The 17,153-nt window shown below is 42.4% G+C and overlaps 1 protein-coding gene across 2 annotated transcripts in view; it reads right to left on the minus strand.

Moving 5' to 3' along the window:
- The window catches only part of Liph (lipase H), a 46,060-nt gene extending 39,243 nt beyond the window's left edge, over nt 1–6,817 (minus strand). Inside the window, exon 1 of one of the 2 annotated variants that reach the window (XM_029562659.1) lies at nt 6,688–6,817. In XM_029562659.1, coding sequence (XP_029418519.1) covers nt 6,688–6,760 — 73 coding nt within the window. In that variant the 5' untranslated portion in view covers nt 6,761–6,817. The remainder of the gene's footprint in view (nt 1–6,687) is intronic. The other variant, XM_029562660.1, reaches the window with a different exon arrangement.
- Between the last annotated feature and the right edge of the window lie 10,336 nt (nt 6,818–17,153).

Consider the following 17,153-nt stretch of genomic DNA (forward strand, 5'->3'; position numbering starts at 1 on the left):
TTACAATTAAATGGACTATGTCTGCAGCATCCTTTGATGAAGACTGAATTCTGCTCAGAGAAGGCTTAATTATTATTTGTCACCTTCTTTTTCTGATGTTAAAAGAAACAGGTTCAGGGGGCTGGAGAGATGGCTCAGCGGTTAAGAGCACCGGGTGCTCTAGCAGAGGACCTGGGTTCAATTTCCTCACACCCAATGGTGGTTAACAACCTTCTGTAACTCCAGTTCCAAGGGATCTGACACCCTTTTCTGACCTCCTCCGCTATTACACGATACGGGTGTACTTACATGCATGCAGGCAATATACTCATACACATAAAAAATAAATAAAAATAATTTGATAACCATTAATTTCTTATCTTCCTGTCTCTATCTCCTGAGTGCTAGGATTACAAACATGTGCTACCCTGGCTAGTGTGTATGGTGCTGGAGCTCAAAGCCAGGACCTCATGCATGCTAGGCAAACACTCCGCCAACTGAACAACATCCTCAGCTTCTGTGAAGCATTTTCTTATAATCTGGTCATATCTGTTTGCATATTATCCATGGATGTTCTCCTGTCTAATGGCGGAGTTGAGTACTCATGAGCTTTAGCTCACAAAGTTGGCTAGTTACAGAAAAAGTATGCCAACTCTTCTCTAATGTCTTAATAAAAATGCAACACAATATTGGAAAGAGCTTGGGTTTGGGAGTTAGGCCTAGGTTTGAGCTCCAGATAATCAATGTGAGCCCAGATAATCAATGATCCAACCTAAGTCTCAACTTTGCATTTATAAAACAACAATAATAATGCTAATTTCTCAGGCAGTGCCACACAGAGCCATGTTGAATTTGAAGCCAAAAACATGCATCCTTACATACACGTGATGGTTTGAATGTGAAATGTCTACAGGCTCATGTGTCTGAACACTTGTCCCCAAATGGTGGCACTGCTTTAAGGGAATGTGGAACCCTTGGGAAGTATGGCGTAGCTGGAGGAAATGGGTCACTAGGGGCAGGCCTTGAGAATTAGAGGACTGGCACACTTCCCACCCAGCTTTCTCTGCTTCCTGATCGGCTAGGATATAACAAGTTGTACCATAAGCTCCTTGCTCCATGGGACTGACAAGAGTCCCAAGCCATCATGCCTTCCCCACCATCTTCTCACATCACAAGCCAAACGAAACCCCCCCGCCCAAAGTGGCTTCTGTCAGTATTTTTTCATGGTGGCAAGGAAAGTAATTCAATGTACTTATCAGAGAGTTGAGGATATAGCTCAGTGGTAGTGGCAGCATGTTTGAGGCCCTCAGAATACATCACACACACACACACACACACACACACACACACACACACACACAGACACACACACCCCTCCCCCTTTTGATATTTTGAACCAACTGGAAAAAGTTCATAAAGGCTCTGCCAAAAAGAAAAAAAAAAGCGGGGAGAGAGCCTCTATATAAAGCCCAATGTGAGTCAGTTTGTCTACACACAATTACCAACACTCATAAACTTCTACACAAGAAGTGAGGACAGTCTGGGCCGCCCAGCAAGGAACAGGTGGCTGATTAGAAACGACTTTTTTCATTTCACAGTAATACTGAGTGATTAAAAAACTAGCCTATCTTTAAGTAAACTTTTGACATTTTGTTCATCATGGATTTATTTGCAATGATTTGATATTTTAAATGTTGTATTAAAATATCACTTATCAGGCCAGTGAGATGGTGCCTGCTGGCAAGATTGACCTGAGTTTAATCCCAGGTCCTCTGACTTCCACTAATCAGCTGCGGTATGCATGTACACACACATACACATAGGTACACAAAAACAAAATTTTAAATGTAATTAAAAAAAAATTTATGTGTATGAGTGTATTGTCTTCATGTAGGTAAGTGCGCCCGTGTTGTGCAATGCCTGTGGAGAACAGAAGAGGCCATCAGATCCCCTAGAACTGGAATTACAGACAGTTGTTAGCTGCCATGTGGGTGCTGGGATTCAAACCTGGGTCTTCTTCAAGAACAACCAGTGTTCTTAACTGCTGAGCCATCTCTCCATTTTTTTTAAATGTAATTAGAAAAAATATTGCTTCTCTTGATTACCGAGCTTGGGTGTCCCCACTCTCCTCAAGTATTGCACCTGAGAGGGCCCCCCATGTCATTTAATCCCCAGCCTTTCTGTCAGGGTAGTTCTAAGAATTAGAAATATTGCCCATGAGGTAGCCAGAGCACTATCTGGTACATAATAGATGCTTAAAAGCTAGCAATTGTTGATGATGTTTTTTATAAACTAGGATAATACTATATGTCACACAGGGTTTTATGAAGACAAGTGAAATAAGGCAAGGTGAGCCTGATGGGATCTGAAATATGCTAGACAAGCACTATACCCTTGATGTACACCTCCTGCCCCTTCAGCATCATTGAAAAAATATTTATTTTTAATTATGTGTATGTGCGAGTGTATGCCACTTGTGTGGGGGAACTCAAGGACGCCCACTGAGAGTGTCAGATCCCCTGACCTAGGTGCTGGGAACCAAACTTGGGTCCTCTAGAAGAGCAGCAAGCACTTTTAACTGCTGAGCTATCTCTTCAGCCCCAATCACTTAACTGTTATTTTTGATGTTAATCTCTTACTGAGCAATAAATTCAGCTCTATCATTAGTGTGTATATGTAGGAAAAAACAGTATATACAGGAGTTGGTACAACTCATGATTTTAGGCATCCACAAAAAGTCTTAGAACATAGCCTCCAAGGACCAGGGAGACTACTGCAAGCTATATTCTCTGGAAAATATTTACTTAGTTTTATATAGACCAAATATGGTAGAGTAACTTTAATACTTTTGACAAGTAGACTTTATTTAGAGCCATATTTACAAATGTGTGTTCCTTGGGGTAACTGCAGCTGAAAACTCTTTGAGGGATTGTTAAAAAATGCATATTCTGGGGCCTGGTGGGATGGTTCAGTGGTTAAGAACACTGACTGTTCTTGCAGAAGACCCAGGTTCAAATCCCAGCACCCACATGGCAGATAACAACTGTCCATAATCCAGTTTCAGGGGATCCGATGGCCTCTTCTGTCCTCCGCGGGCATTGCACGACATGGGTGCCCTTACCTACATGCAGGCAATACACACATACGCATAAAATAAAAATAATAAATCATTTTTTAATTAAAAAATACATCTACTGGAATATTATTCCACTGAGTCTAGATCTTTGCATAGTAATAGTCATGCCTCAGCCTCCCAAGTGGAATTACAGGCATAAGCCACCATGCCCAAGTTGAATCTCTGCATTTTTAATCACACTCTCTCCCAGTGGTTTGAGTGTAGTTTAGAATTTGTTAGCTGTTGCCACACTCATTGGTAAGATTTTGGCAAAGATTCCTAGCCTGACTTCTCAGAGATCTCTAGAAGTGAATAATTTATATATGTGAGATTTCCAAATCTCTTCGGTTAGCCATTTCTGCTATCATGCTCATACTCTCCAACTCCTGCCCTGTGGAAGTTACAAGCACTTGGCTTTCTAGACATGGAATGGTCTAGGTTTAGCTTACAGCTATAATTAAGTTTTTCTTCTTCTAGATTCCAAAGTTTAACATTATGTGTCTTCATTGCATAGAGTCTGTCATGTAGCATCAGTCCTCCAGAATCATTTAAAATAAGACTTTGCAGCCAGGTGTGGTGGCGCAAGCCTTTAATCCCAGCACTTGGGAGGCAGAGGCAGGCAGATCTCTGTGAGTTCAAGGCCAGCCTGGTCTACATAGTGAGTTCCAGGACGGCTGGGGCTACAGGGAGACCCTGTCTCAAAAAGACCAAAAAAAAAAAAATTTTTTTTTCTATTTCCCTTCTAAACTTTATGAGCATACCTACATGGTTTTAATATAGTCCTAATTATAGTTTACAATTTTGAGTTCTGCTGTTCTCTCCTTTATATTATTTTATTTTTCACTTTAAAAATACATTATTAATTGTGTGGGCGTGCATGAGATGTGAGGGAGGGTGCACATGCCATGCCTCACACATGTGAAGATCAGAGGAGAACTTTGTGGGAATCTCTTCTCTCCTTCCTCCTTTACTTGAATAATGGGGATCAAGTTCAAGTCACCAGGCTTGAGGAGCAAGGGCCTTTACCTGTTGGGCCATCTGGCCAGCGTCTTTGTATTATTTTTAAAACATGTTTGGACCTTTCTGAAAAGTAAAGTAATCTTGAAGACTGCTTCCCTTTTTTTTCATTTTCTTTGTGTGTGTATATGTGTGTGTGCTATACACATGTATGTGCATACATGTTAATATGTGTGTACACATGTATGTATGTGCACATGTATATGTGTATTTGTGCATGTGGAAGCTAGAGGCTGTCAAATGTCTTTCTCAGTTGCTCTCCACCTTATACATTGAGGCAGGATCTCCCACTTGAATTCAGAACTTACCAATTCCGCAAGCCTAGCTACCCAGCCTGCTCAGGGATCCTCTGTCTCTGTCTGCAGAGCTCTGGGACTACAGGAGGGCCTCTATTCCCACTAGGCACTTAGATGAGTTCTGGGGATTCAAACTCCATTCTTTACAATTGCACAGGAGTGCTTTACCCACTGAGCCACCTTCTCGATCCTAAAGATTACTTTCTTTAAAAATTAGTTTAATAATGGGGCTGGGGTGATGGCTCAGCCTCTGACTTTTGGGTTTACAGTGGCTTGTGTGCCCACACACATAAAATAAATAAATAAATGTAATAAATGATTTAATATATTATACTTTATCCATTCCTGGAGTATACACATTTCTGTTCTGTCTAGTTATAAATCATCATAAGTAGCATGGACATCTTTACATTTGAGGCTTTCTTCTTTTTTATTTTATCTTATTTATTTTATGTGTATGCGTGTATTGCCTGCATGTAGGTAAGTGCACCTGTGTCATGCAATGCCTGCAGAGTATAGAAGAGGCTATCGGATCCCCTGGAACTGGAGTTACTGACAGTTGTTAACTGCCATGTGGGTCCTGGGATTAGAACCCGGGTCTTCTGCAAGAACGACCAGCTCTTAACTGATGAGCCATCTCTTCAGGCCTGCTTTCTTTTTTGTTGTTGTTGTTGTTCTTGTCTTTTTGAAGCAGGGTCTTCCTGTAGCCCCAGCTGGCCTGGAACTCACTTTGTAGACCAGACTGGCCTTGAACTCACAGAGATCCACCTGCCTCTGCCTCCCAAGTACTGGGATTAAAGGCATGTACCACCACACCTGGCCTGCTTTCTTATTTTTAAGGTTATTTCTTGGGGCTCAATAGTCAAGTGTTTGCCTTACACACGTAAGGACCTAGGTTTAAAACCCAGCACCTTCCTGCCACCCCTCCTCCAGTTATTTCTTTAGAATAAATTTCCAGCAATGATGTTGCTAGCCAAAAGAACATGAATATTTCTACCAGTCTAGCTATTTTCTCCTTGCCCATTAAAAAAACTGTATCAATTTCATTATCATAAGCTATAGGTGAAAAAGACCAAGTTCCTACGTCTGAGAAGTGTGCTTAAAAACATTTCATTCATTTTTGTTACCTGACCAGCTATGTTAATATTTTTTAATATTTTTGTTTATTATTTTTATTTTATGTGTATGCGTGTATTGCACCCATGTCATCCAATATCCGACGAGGTCAGAAGAGGGCATTAGATCCCATGGAACTGGAGTTTCGGACAGAACTGAACCCAGGTCCTCCACGAGAGCAATCGGTGCTCTTAATTGCTAAGCCATCTCTCCAGCCCTTTCTGTTAATACTTTAACTGTGATTTCTTCATTATCTTTTTGATGGCGTTGGGGATTGAACTCAGAGCTTAAGTTAGAAATATGCCAGGCACCATTGTAAGAAATTTATGTACATAGATTATGGTTTTTTTAAGAATAATTTAAATGTAGCCTCAATGCATGAAAGTATGAAAGTATAGAACCTTGGCCTCTAGCAAAAAGCAAACAGAAAAAAAAAAACAAGGAAAAATTACCTTGTCTATGTGAAGCATCATAAAACAAATCTCTACATTTTCAAAAAAATAAGTTACAAAAAACAAGAAATGAAAAAATTAAAAACAGCAAAACAAACAAAAAACAAAAAGAAAGTGAAAAAAAAATTTTTTTTTAAATCCCAGCACTGGGGAGGCAGAGGCAAGAAATCTCTGTGAGTTCAAGGCCAGCCTGGTCTACATAGTGAGTTCCAGGCCAGCTGGGGCTACAGGGAGACCCTGTCTCAAAAAGACCAAAAAACAACAACAAAAAAAAAGCAAAAAAATAAGTCATCTAATTCCACATAGATGGAAAGACACAGAAAACTTGCTATGAAGAAACTAGTGCTACCTTAGCTTTTCAGCATATTTAACCTTTGTATATAAGAAAAAGTTGCTGGGCATGGTGGTGCACGCCTTTAATCCCAGCACTCATGAAGCAGAGTCAGGAGGATCTCTCTGAGTTCAAGGCCAGCCTGGTCTACATAGTGAGTTCCAGCCAGCTGGGGCTACAGGAAGACCCTGTCTCAAAAAGACCAAAAAAAAAAGAAAAAGTTAATTTAAAAAAAAACATCTTTTATGATTGAAAAAAAATTTCAGCATTAGAAAGTTCATTTTACCCATGTCCTCCTCCCTTAAAAATGCTCATATAGAATTTTTAAAGTCCACTAATTAAAAAAATATATATAAAAAAAATGTTGATTAAATGACCTACCTGATTTCACTAAGCCCATCAAACTGATGAGAAAGTAAAGCCTCAGCATCGGGAACCTCGACAGAGCGATCATAAGGAAGGTATCCACTCCGAAGAGCTTTGACTTTCCACTTGGGGTTCGGGCTTTGCTCCCGGGAAACTCAAGCAACTGCTCAGCAGGTGACAACAGGAAGTTCCCAGCCAGGGACCGTAGCCGGTTCCAGCCGGACGAGGAACTTTGACTCCGCCTCTTTGCAAGGTCAAGTACTTCCTACCTTGCACAGTTTATGCATACCTTAATGTTTAATTTGCATTCGAAGACGATGAGTTCAAAAGTTTCATTCTCTGTGGGCGGTTTACTAGCTGTTTGGCTGGGTGTGTTGAAATCCCCTGGGATTTGAGATCCTTCCTCCCAGGAAGGAATGAAATGACACATCCAGAGAGCATTATGCTTCTCTGTGTATACAAAGCTACCTTTTATGCTAATTCATACAGGCATTCCTACAGAGCAGCCTCTAGATTTTTATGAAGAACATTTCATTAGGTCCAATTATTATACATCTGTGCTTACAAAAATATATGTCAGATTAAGGGAAATTCTTTGTACTTTATATCTTTATTTTTACTTTTTTCTATCCAGAGTCCCTGATTTCCTAAAAATCCTTCTTTTTTAAATTTTAAAATATTTTTTATTTTTATTTTATGTGTATGTGTGTGCTGCCTGCATGTAGATAAGGGCACCCATGTCCTGCAATGCCTGCGGAGGACAGACGAGGCCATCGGATCCCCTGGAACTGGAGTTACAGACAGCTGTTAGCTGCCATGTGGGTGCTGGGATTTGAACCCAGGTCTTCTGCAAGAACAACCAGTGTTAACCGCTGAGCCATCTCTCCAGCCCCCTTTTTAAATTTTTATTACATTTTATTTGTTTGGGGTAGGCATGCATGCTGTGGTATCCCCACCTCCCCCCAACCCTGCCCTCACTACCACCACCATGTAAATTTCAGAGATCAGACTCGTGTGTTCAGACGTGGTGGCAAGCACCTTTCTTTGCCCACTAAGTTACTTCACCTATCCAGTTCATCCTTTTTTAAATAAGGAAGACGTAACTGAAAAGACATAAATGCAGAACCATGCCAGAATGTATCTACCTCAGTGTTAGAAGGAACTGAATGTGCAGCTATCAGGTGATGGTGGTAAGGGGTAGCTCAGCAGCAGAGAGCTTGCCTAACCTGGGAAGCCCTGGGGGTGGGCAACAACTACTGATGGCAACCTGTGGTCGTTTTTGTGTTATTACTAAGGGCTAGGGCTCAGAAGTTCCACTTTAACTTTAGTAAGAAATACCAAATATATAATATTACAAAGTAATTTAATACTCTTTCTAGTGAAAATGCTTATAATCTAGGCTGCTGGTTGTCTTGTGAACTTAAAAATAATAAAGACAAGAAAGCCACATTGTCATCCAAAGCAGGCAAAAAGTCTATCGTCAGTTAGCACTGTGTATATAGAGTGTGTGTTTATGAAGCCACAGCATCTTGATCTCACTGTGGTGGTACGTGCCTGTACTCCCTGCTCTCAGGAGGCAGAGGCTGGAAGATTGCACGTTTGAGGTCAGCCTGGGCTACGTAGACAGACGCTGTCTTAACAAACAAAAAGGGACAGCATCTCTCGTGTAACTTTTCCATTTTCTCTGTGTCTATACCCGCTAATAGCGGCAGACTCCTCCGCAGGCAGCCGTTTCCAGCAATGCTTCTCAGAGTCAGTACGTCATCCCACCTGGAGGGCTTTTTAAAAGTACTGTGTGTGTGCTGGGCAGGGCATGTAGCACCAGCACTCCGGAGGCTGAGGCAAGAGGATATCAAGTTCAGGAGCCAACCTGGGCTCCATAGCAAAACCCTGCCCCAAAAAGAAAAGAAAAAGTAACACGCATACATTTGTGTGTCACAGCTCAGAAATAACGAATGCCAAGACTGCCTAGTGCTGGTCCACTAATCTGAGTTCAGTCCCACATCTTCCACTCACTACCTGCGTGGCCTCAATAAACAAAACATTTAAATTCAAAGTTTTCCCAACTGTAAATGGTAAGATCACGCAACAGGCAGGGTTGCTGCGCCTCTTACCACTGTTTCTGTCTCCCTTGTCAGACAGCTGGCACCATCGTCCCGGTCATCAGAAGGCAGGCTACTCAGAGAGAAGGGGCTTCCGGAGGGACCTGAGGAATGAAGGGCTCAGAATCTTTTCAAGTGAAACACGGTAGTCACCACTTCAGTCTGTTTCTATTTTTGCCTCCTGGTTAGAAATTAATTAAGGAAATAGGAAAATCAAATCGACCACCTGCCAGCTCTTCTCTCTTTACACTTGGCCTATGCCTTACTTGTTTGAAAATAAGGGCTCTCTGGAGCACGTGGAGAATTGTTCTGTTTTAGGACCCTGCTATGGAATGTATGTTGGATTCCTATCCGTTTTAAGTGCTTATCTAAACAAAACCAATGTATGGTTTTTTAGGAAACTAGCCAATTGTAGGAATAAGCTTCTGTCCTGTTGAGAGGTCTTTTTGTGTTATTGCCAATGATTATGTCACAGAAGTTCCTCCAGCTTCCTGGCTGGGTGCTCCTTTTTCCTTCCATCATTCAAAACAACACAAAAACCAATGGAAGATCCTATCCTTTCTTCTTAAGCAGAAAACATCAAATATGTAATAAGAAAGCTAAGCACTTACGGGAGTTTTATCCCACATAAAGCCGGGTGTGGTGGCACACGTCTGTAGTCCCAGTGCTTGGCAGGCAGATCTCTGTGAGTTCAAGGCCAGCCTGGTCTACATAGTGAGTTCCAGGACAGCTGGGGCTACAGGGAGACCCTGTCTCAAAAAGACAAAAAAAAAAAAAGATTGCTCTGAGCAAAAAAAAAGAAAACTACCCGTAGAGATGAGGAGAGAGGAGAGAGGAGGTATGACTGTAAAAGGATGCCACAAGGGGTTTTAAATGCTTGGTAGTACTGGGGATGGGAGTCAAGGCCTCTGATATGCTGGGCAAGTGCTCTACTGTCCAGCTATTTCTCTAGCCCCAGCATCTTGTAATGATGGTATAGCTCTGTACCTTAATTGTTGTAGTTATAGAAATCTAAGCAATAAGACTGCATGATCATACATACACTTTTGCACACATGCACCTGTTATGCTGATAGTCTAAATTTGATCTATGTTCCACCAATGTAAGTTTTCTGGTTTTGATAACACATTACTAGTCACATAAGATGTTACACTGATGAAAATATGACCTCCTTGTACAGTTTTTCAACTTCCAGTGAACCAATAATTATTTCAAAGTAAAAGATGTTTTAAATGTTTAAAAAATGAGTTAACTTGGACTGGAGAGATGACTAGGCAGTTAAGAGCACTGACTACTCTTGCAGAGGACCCAGGTTTGATTCCTAGCAGCCACATGGTAGCTAAAAACCATCTGTAACTCCATTTCCAGGGAATCCAATGCCTTCTTCTGATCTCTGAAGACATTGCGTGACACAGGTGCACTTACACTCATGCAGGCAATATGCTCATACACATAGAATAATAAATTAAAAAAAAATTTTTTGGTCTTTTTGAGACAGGGTCTCCCTGTAGTCCCAGCTATCCTGGAACTCACTATGTAGACCAGGCTGGCCTTGAACTCACAGAGATCCGCCTGCCTCTGCCTCCCGAGTGCTGGGATTAAAGGCGTGCGTCACCACGCCCGGCCTAAAATTTTTTTAAATGGATCAACTCATAATCATTTGAAAGGATATTTATTTAAAGGTATTCTGAGGAAACTACATCTTTATCTCTATCTGCTAACATTTTCTCAGTCCTATAACCCTAAATGTCCACAACTCAAGATACCACTATTTTCATCCTTCCAAACTATTATTATTAATTATTATTTATGGGGTTGTTTTTGTTTGTTTGTCTAGTTTTCTGAGATGGTCCTATGTAGCCCAGGCTGGTCTCAAACTTGCTCTGCAGTCAAGGCTGGCCTTGAACTCCTGATCCTCCTACCTCAGCCTCCTCTGTGCTGGGATTATAGGTGTGAGTCACCATGTCTGGTTCTCCAACCTAGCTTTATATAGTATGCACTAGTTTGTTGTTGTTGTTGTTGTTTTAACCTAGAAATCACATAGAGAAGAGCAGAAAGGGACAGGCAAGCTTTCAAATGTGTGGGCAGGAGAAACGGGCATGGAGATGTAATGGAACTAGAGAGAGGTAGTTTTATAACTCTCATTAGTTTCGACAATCAGAAAAGTTGACCTATGTCCCCACCCACCCTGGTCTAGGGCCAGTTGGTATATGACTCATTACAGTGCCCTTTGTGCTCTTACTTGTAGTAAAAGTCTAGAAAAGTAAGTCTAGGCTGGCCAGTGGTGGTGCACACCTCTAATAAGAGTACTCAGGAAGCAGAGGCAGGTGGGTCTCTGTGAGATCTAGACCAACCTGTTCTGCCTCTCGAGTTCTGGACCAGCTGGAACTACAGGGAGACCCTGTCTCAAAAAAAAAAAAGAAAAGTTTGTTTCCTCAACTCATAGCCTATAAAGAGATTAGAGTAGTGGTCCTCCAAACCATACATTTTCTTTCTTTTTCCTCCTTCTTTTCTTGTTTCCTCTCTCCCTCCCTTCCTTCCTTTCCTCTTTACTTCCCTCCCTCCCTCTTCCCTTCCTTCCTTTCAATCGTTTTAAGTTCTTGGATTTTGTTTTCGCTTTGCTTTATTGTTTGTTTGAGTTTGCAGTCCTGGGGACTGAACATTAGGACCCTGCAGTTCCCGGCAGGTACTCTCCAACTAAGCTACATTCTCTACCTCTCTTCACTTCCTTTCCCCTTCCTTCCCTCTCATCTCCTCCTTCCCCCTCCCCTCCGTTTCTCCCTTCCTTCCTTCCCTCCCTTCCTCCAGCCCTCCTGCCCTCCCTCTCTCCCTTCATTCTTTCTTATCTCCCTCTCTCCCTTTCTTTTGGATTGACTCTAAGTCCTGGGGCGTGCTAGACAATTGCTGTAACAGTGAGCTACACACGCAACCCTTTTGAATTTTATCTTGAGTCACAGTTTTATTAAGTTGCACTGACTAGGAGCTGGGGAGTTGACTCAGTTAGTGAAGTGATACTACACAAACATGAGGACCTGAGTTTAGATCCCAAGCACCCATGTAAAAGAGCCCAGCACCTATATAAAAAGCTAAGTGTGGTGGTGCCTGCAATCCTAGCACTGGGGAGACAGAGTCAAAGGATCCTTAGGGCTTGCTGGCTAACCAGTCTAGCTTCAGACTCCAGACTCTGTGAGTGACCTTATCTAAAGAAGAAAACAAAACAAAACACTAAGCAAGATGCAGAGTTATCAGCGAAGACGCCTGATGTCAACCTTGGTCTCCACATGCATGTGCACACAGGTATACACAAAACTGCACATACATACACATACTAGCACAGACACATACAGAGAGAGGGGTATTTTCCATTCTAGGCAAGGTCATAGAGTCCCGGCCACTCAAGCGTGCCAGTTACACCAGGGGAATCACGTTTGAGTCCAGAACAGAATTGCTCGGAGGCCAGCCTGGGCAACATAGGGAATAGTGATTCTTACAGAGAAAGAGAGAGAGAGAGAGAGAGAGAGAGAGAGAGAGAGAGAGAATTTTCATGCCATTAAGCACGGTAGTTTAGAAACTATGACTTCCTTACTATGTATCAAATAAAATTAGCCAACTAGCCAGGTGTGGTGGTGCATGCCTGTAGTCCCAGCACTTGGGAGGCAGAGGCAGGTGGATCTCTGTGAGTTCAAGGCCAGCCTGGTCTACATAGTGAGTTCCAGGCCAGCTGGGACTACAGGAAGACCCTACTTCAAAAAAGACTTAAAAAAAAAAATTAGCCAACTATAGAGGCTTGTACCTGTAACCCCTGAGGCGAGAGGATCCAGAGTTCAAGTTTAGCCTAGGTGACAAAGAGAGGCCCTACATCAAAAGCAAAATCAAATCCACAAAAGCAGATCCTATTCAACCCTTTTAGTAACTGCACAGAGAGCTGCACAGAAGTTTCAAGGGCTGTGAGAACCAACAGAGCAGAGGCAAACTGATTTTTCTTGCTAAACAAAGTTGAGGAGTGCCCATCTAATTAATTGTCCCTTGGTACTATGTACTTTAGATTTATTTCGATCTTAAACTGTTATGTTGAAGTGTTACTAGAGCCAGATTCCTGTTTTTGTTTTTTGGGGTTTTTTTAGGGTTTTTATTTTTCAGTTTTGATAAATTCTATGAAATTTTTCTTGCAGTTGCTGCCTGTGTCTTATCTAAGAAAACTTGTATACACTAAAGTTACACAGATATCATCCTAGAAGATGTTTGCTTTCAGGTTTTGTATTTAGGCTTCTCTCTCTTTTTTTTCTCCTTTGATTTATTTATCTATTTTTATGGGGGTTTTGCTACTTAACATTCCCTCCTCTGAAGAGGTAACCCTGAAATCTTTTAAGGATTAGATACAAGCTCCCAAATACTTTCAACATTTTTGGCCTTTGGAACAGAGTATGTTGCTGTGCTGGATAACTTGACACACCTGGGTTGAGGGAGCCTCAATTGGGGAATTGCCTCCATTGGACTGGCTTGTGGCCATGTCTGTGGGGTATTTTCTTGATTGTTGAGTGATGTGGGAGGGCCCAGCCTACTGTGGGTGGTGCCACCCCTGGGCAGGTGGGCCTGTGTTGGATAAGAGAGCAAGCTGAGCAGGGACCAGGGGAGCAAGTCAGTAAGCAGTGTTCCTCCATGGCCTGTGCTCTAGCTCCTGCTTCCAGGTTCCTGCCCTGATGAACTGCGTGCGACCTGGGAGATGTAAGCTGAATAAACCCTTTCCTCCACAAGTTGGTATTGGTTAGAGTAGTTTATCACAGCAATGGAGAACAAACTAGGACAGTTGCTAAGAGGCCCAAGGACATTTTGACTTTTAGCCAAGAAACTGGCTACTTTTCTTTGGGGTCTTTTTACCCTAACTGCCTAGCCAATTCCTACCTCCTATTCTTATCACATCATCCTCTGAAGAGGTTACCCAAATTGCCAATAGGGAATAGGGACGCAGACCGCTCTAGCTTCTTCCATGCTGAACAGGGACGCAGGGTGAGGCAATTGAAGTACCCCTTCAGTGGGTCAGTCTAAAAGACTCCCAAATTGCACAACTCTTATCTCTAGGGGGAAAAGAAAGTCCTTGGCTGGTGAATAGATGTGAAGGAGAAGTAAAGACAAGAGTAATTAGCATTATAAGTTCTAGACAGGGAACTAGAAAAAAGTCAGAACAGGGCCCTTTTCAAATGTTCACATGAGAGTCCATTGGAATTTCTTGACAAGGACTTCCAAAAGCATCGCTCTGTCGGGTTCCTCCTTCTGTAGCTGGCTTCCCAAGCAGGCAACCTCCAGAAACTACCTGGGAATTGTGCAGAGCTGTCCACAAGAGCTCCAACTCTGTGGGAAATTCCTGCAAATTAGGTCAGCCTGGTGGCTTGGGTCCTTGTTTGGAATGGTCATGAGCTGTTGGGGCTCATGCTGTCTCTGTAGGATACCTCTCTCTTCTGATTGTCCTCTGTTTCAGCTGTTCTTTCTTTTCCAGATTTTCCTTAGAGCCATTCAGAGAGTATATGTGTATGTATTTATGAAGTAGAGTCTTGCTATATTGTCCAGGCTAGCCTACAACTTCCTATGTAGCCCAGGCTGACTTTGGAACTGACAATTTTGCCTCAGCCTCCTGAGTGCTGGGATCACAAACCCGTATCACCAACTTGGGGAGGAAAGGGTTTATTTTATCTTACTGTTCCAAGTGACAGTTCATCACTGAGGGTAGTCAGGGCAGGAACTCAAAGCAAGATGGTAGGAAGCAAGGCAGAGACTGAAGAGGAAAGCTGCTTCCCTGGCTTGCTCAGCTACTTCTCTTGTATAGTCCAGGCCCACCTGCTCATGATGGCACTGCCCACAGTGGGCTGGGCCTTCCTCTATCAATTATTAATTAAGAAATGCCTCACAGACATGCCCACTGGCCAATCCAAAGGAGGTAATTCCTCAATTGAGTTTTTTTCTTCCTAGATGACTGTAATTTGCATCAAGTTGACAAAAAACTAACCAGCATACCATGATAATAATTGACATTTCTAAATTCTTACCTAACATGCTACTTTTGCAATGATTCAAGAACAATGTCCATCTGAGTATGGTGGCACATATTTAATCTTAGCACTCAGGAAGCAGAGGCAGGTAGATCTCTGTAAGTACAGGCCAGCCTAGTCTACAGAGCAAGTTCCAGGCCAGCCAGGGCTATGTAGTGAAACTGTGTCTCAACTCCCCTCCCCTGCAAAAAAGAAAAAGGACATGTCCTATGTTAAAATTATGACCTTGGTCCTTGTGTGTGACTTTATCCAGCATTTGCTTTGTATAAGCATACTGCAGTCAGACTGAGATCCTAGACACATATTGTTAGAATCTGAGCCTGCACCTTTAGGCCAGATCCCATAGCCTGAATTGGGCCATGCCTCCCTGTAGTTCTGTCTGGGACAGAGTTCAGACAGAGTCGATGCTGTGACTTGACAGCTCTCAATTTATGGTGTCTGGCTTCTCCATGCTCCCTGTCATGTGTGCTATGTTGAACATTAAATGCAACTTCCCACCCTCCCTAAAAGTTAATTTAAAAATCAGACTTTTCCTCAGGAAGACTGCTCAGGGATTTGGTCTAGAGACAAAGGCTACTCTCTGAAGAGGCTCCTCTGCCCCCACCAACCCTTCCATATTCTCTCTCTCTCTCCCTCTCTCTCTCCCTCTCTCTCTCTCTCTCTCTCTCTCTCTCTCTCTCTCTCTCTCTCCCCCTCTTTTTCTCTCTCCCTGTTTCTTTCTCTTATTCTTACTCTTAAAGAAGCTCCTCTCCTTCCCTTTAAGACTCATCTGGTTTAGATCTCCATATCTTGTACTGTTTCTGTCCAAAGCGTTCCCTCTCCCCTCTCCCCTTGAGGCCCAATCACTGCCTTGAGGCCCTTTCATCATAATAAACTCATTCCTGAAAGGAATTTATTTGTCAACTTTTCTTCTGGTCTGACCATTGCTATCTGGCACTTATTCAGTATGTGAGCACCAGCTACATGCCAATTTCCAGCGGCAGCTACATGCCAATTTCCAGAGGACTTCCCTGCCCCAAGGAGTCACCATGCTATTGGGGACATCAGAGCGTAAGCAGTCAGTCCAACCTTTTTTTTTTTTTTTTTTTTTTTTTAAATTCAGAATTCAGTAACAGGGACTGGAGAGATGGCTCAGCAGTTAAGAGCACTAGCTGTTCTTCTGGAGGTCCCGAGTTCAGGTCCTAGCACCTACATAAGGTGGCTCACAACCACCTATAACTCCAACTCCACAGGGAGCTGACACCCTCTTCTGGCCTCAGAAGACTTCCATACCACACATATGCAAGCACATACACTGAAAGTAAAAGTGCAAGACTTAAGAATGGGCTGGAGTGGAAAGAGGCAGGATTTTCACTATTATCTGGAGAGGAGGATTAGGGCAGGGCTGTATACAGCCTTTAAGAAAAGAATTTCTGTGAGATCAAGGCCAGCCTGATGTACAGAATGAGTCACAGGCCAGCTGGGGCTACAGGGAGATCCTATTGTCAACCTTTTTGTTGTCACAAAAGCATAACTCTCACCTCAAAGGGGATAAGAGATCATTTATTCTGGAGCCAAATATGAGTGGCCATGACCTGGGAACACAGATTCGGGTTACCCCAAATTCCATGCTTCAACATGGTAACAGTTGCATGAAGTTTTTATAGTAACAGAACAAAGAAAAGTCTTAAAAAGACATTTCAAATATAGTAGTGGAAGCATTAAGTAGGTGGTTACAGCAAAAGAGAAGTCTCAGCTATAGGCCTCAGGTGCTATCTGATGACAGCCTTTTGTTTGTAGTCTGCTAAGTTAATACATTCCAAAAGGTTAATCACAGGATGTTATGTCAGAAACAAAGGAGTGGCTATTTAGGGGGCTAAAATGGCCCAAGATAAATGGTAATTAGTTTCTGTACCAGCAACATTCCAAAGTCTCCACAATTACTGAAGTTCTACTCAGTTAATCAGCCTTTATAGAATGTTCAGTTTTAAGATGCAGTTTTTCAGGGGCTGGATAGATGGCTCAGCAGTTAAGAACACTGGCTGCTCTTGCAGAGGACCCAGTTTCAAATCCCAGCACCCACATGGCGCTAACAACTGCCTGTAACTCCAGTTACACCCTCTGACCTCTGCAGGCATTGAACTACATGGGTGCACCTACCTGCATGCAGACAATATACCTATACACATAAAAATAAAAAAATAGTAATAAAGTTTTTGGTTTTTTTGTAGGTTTTTTTTTTTTGTTTTTTGTTTTTTTTTTGTCTTTTTTGTGGTTTTTGAGACAGGATCTCCCTGTAGCCCCGGCTGTCCTGGAACTCACTATGTAGACCAGGCTGGCCTTGAACTCACAGAAA

The sequence above is a fragment of the Nannospalax galili genome, unplaced genomic scaffold (assembly GCF_000622305.1).
Source record: "Nannospalax galili isolate Female #2095 unplaced genomic scaffold, S.galili_v1.0 scaffold315, whole genome shotgun sequence".
In the NCBI taxonomy this organism is placed as follows: Eukaryota; Metazoa; Chordata; class Mammalia; order Rodentia; family Spalacidae; genus Nannospalax; species Nannospalax galili.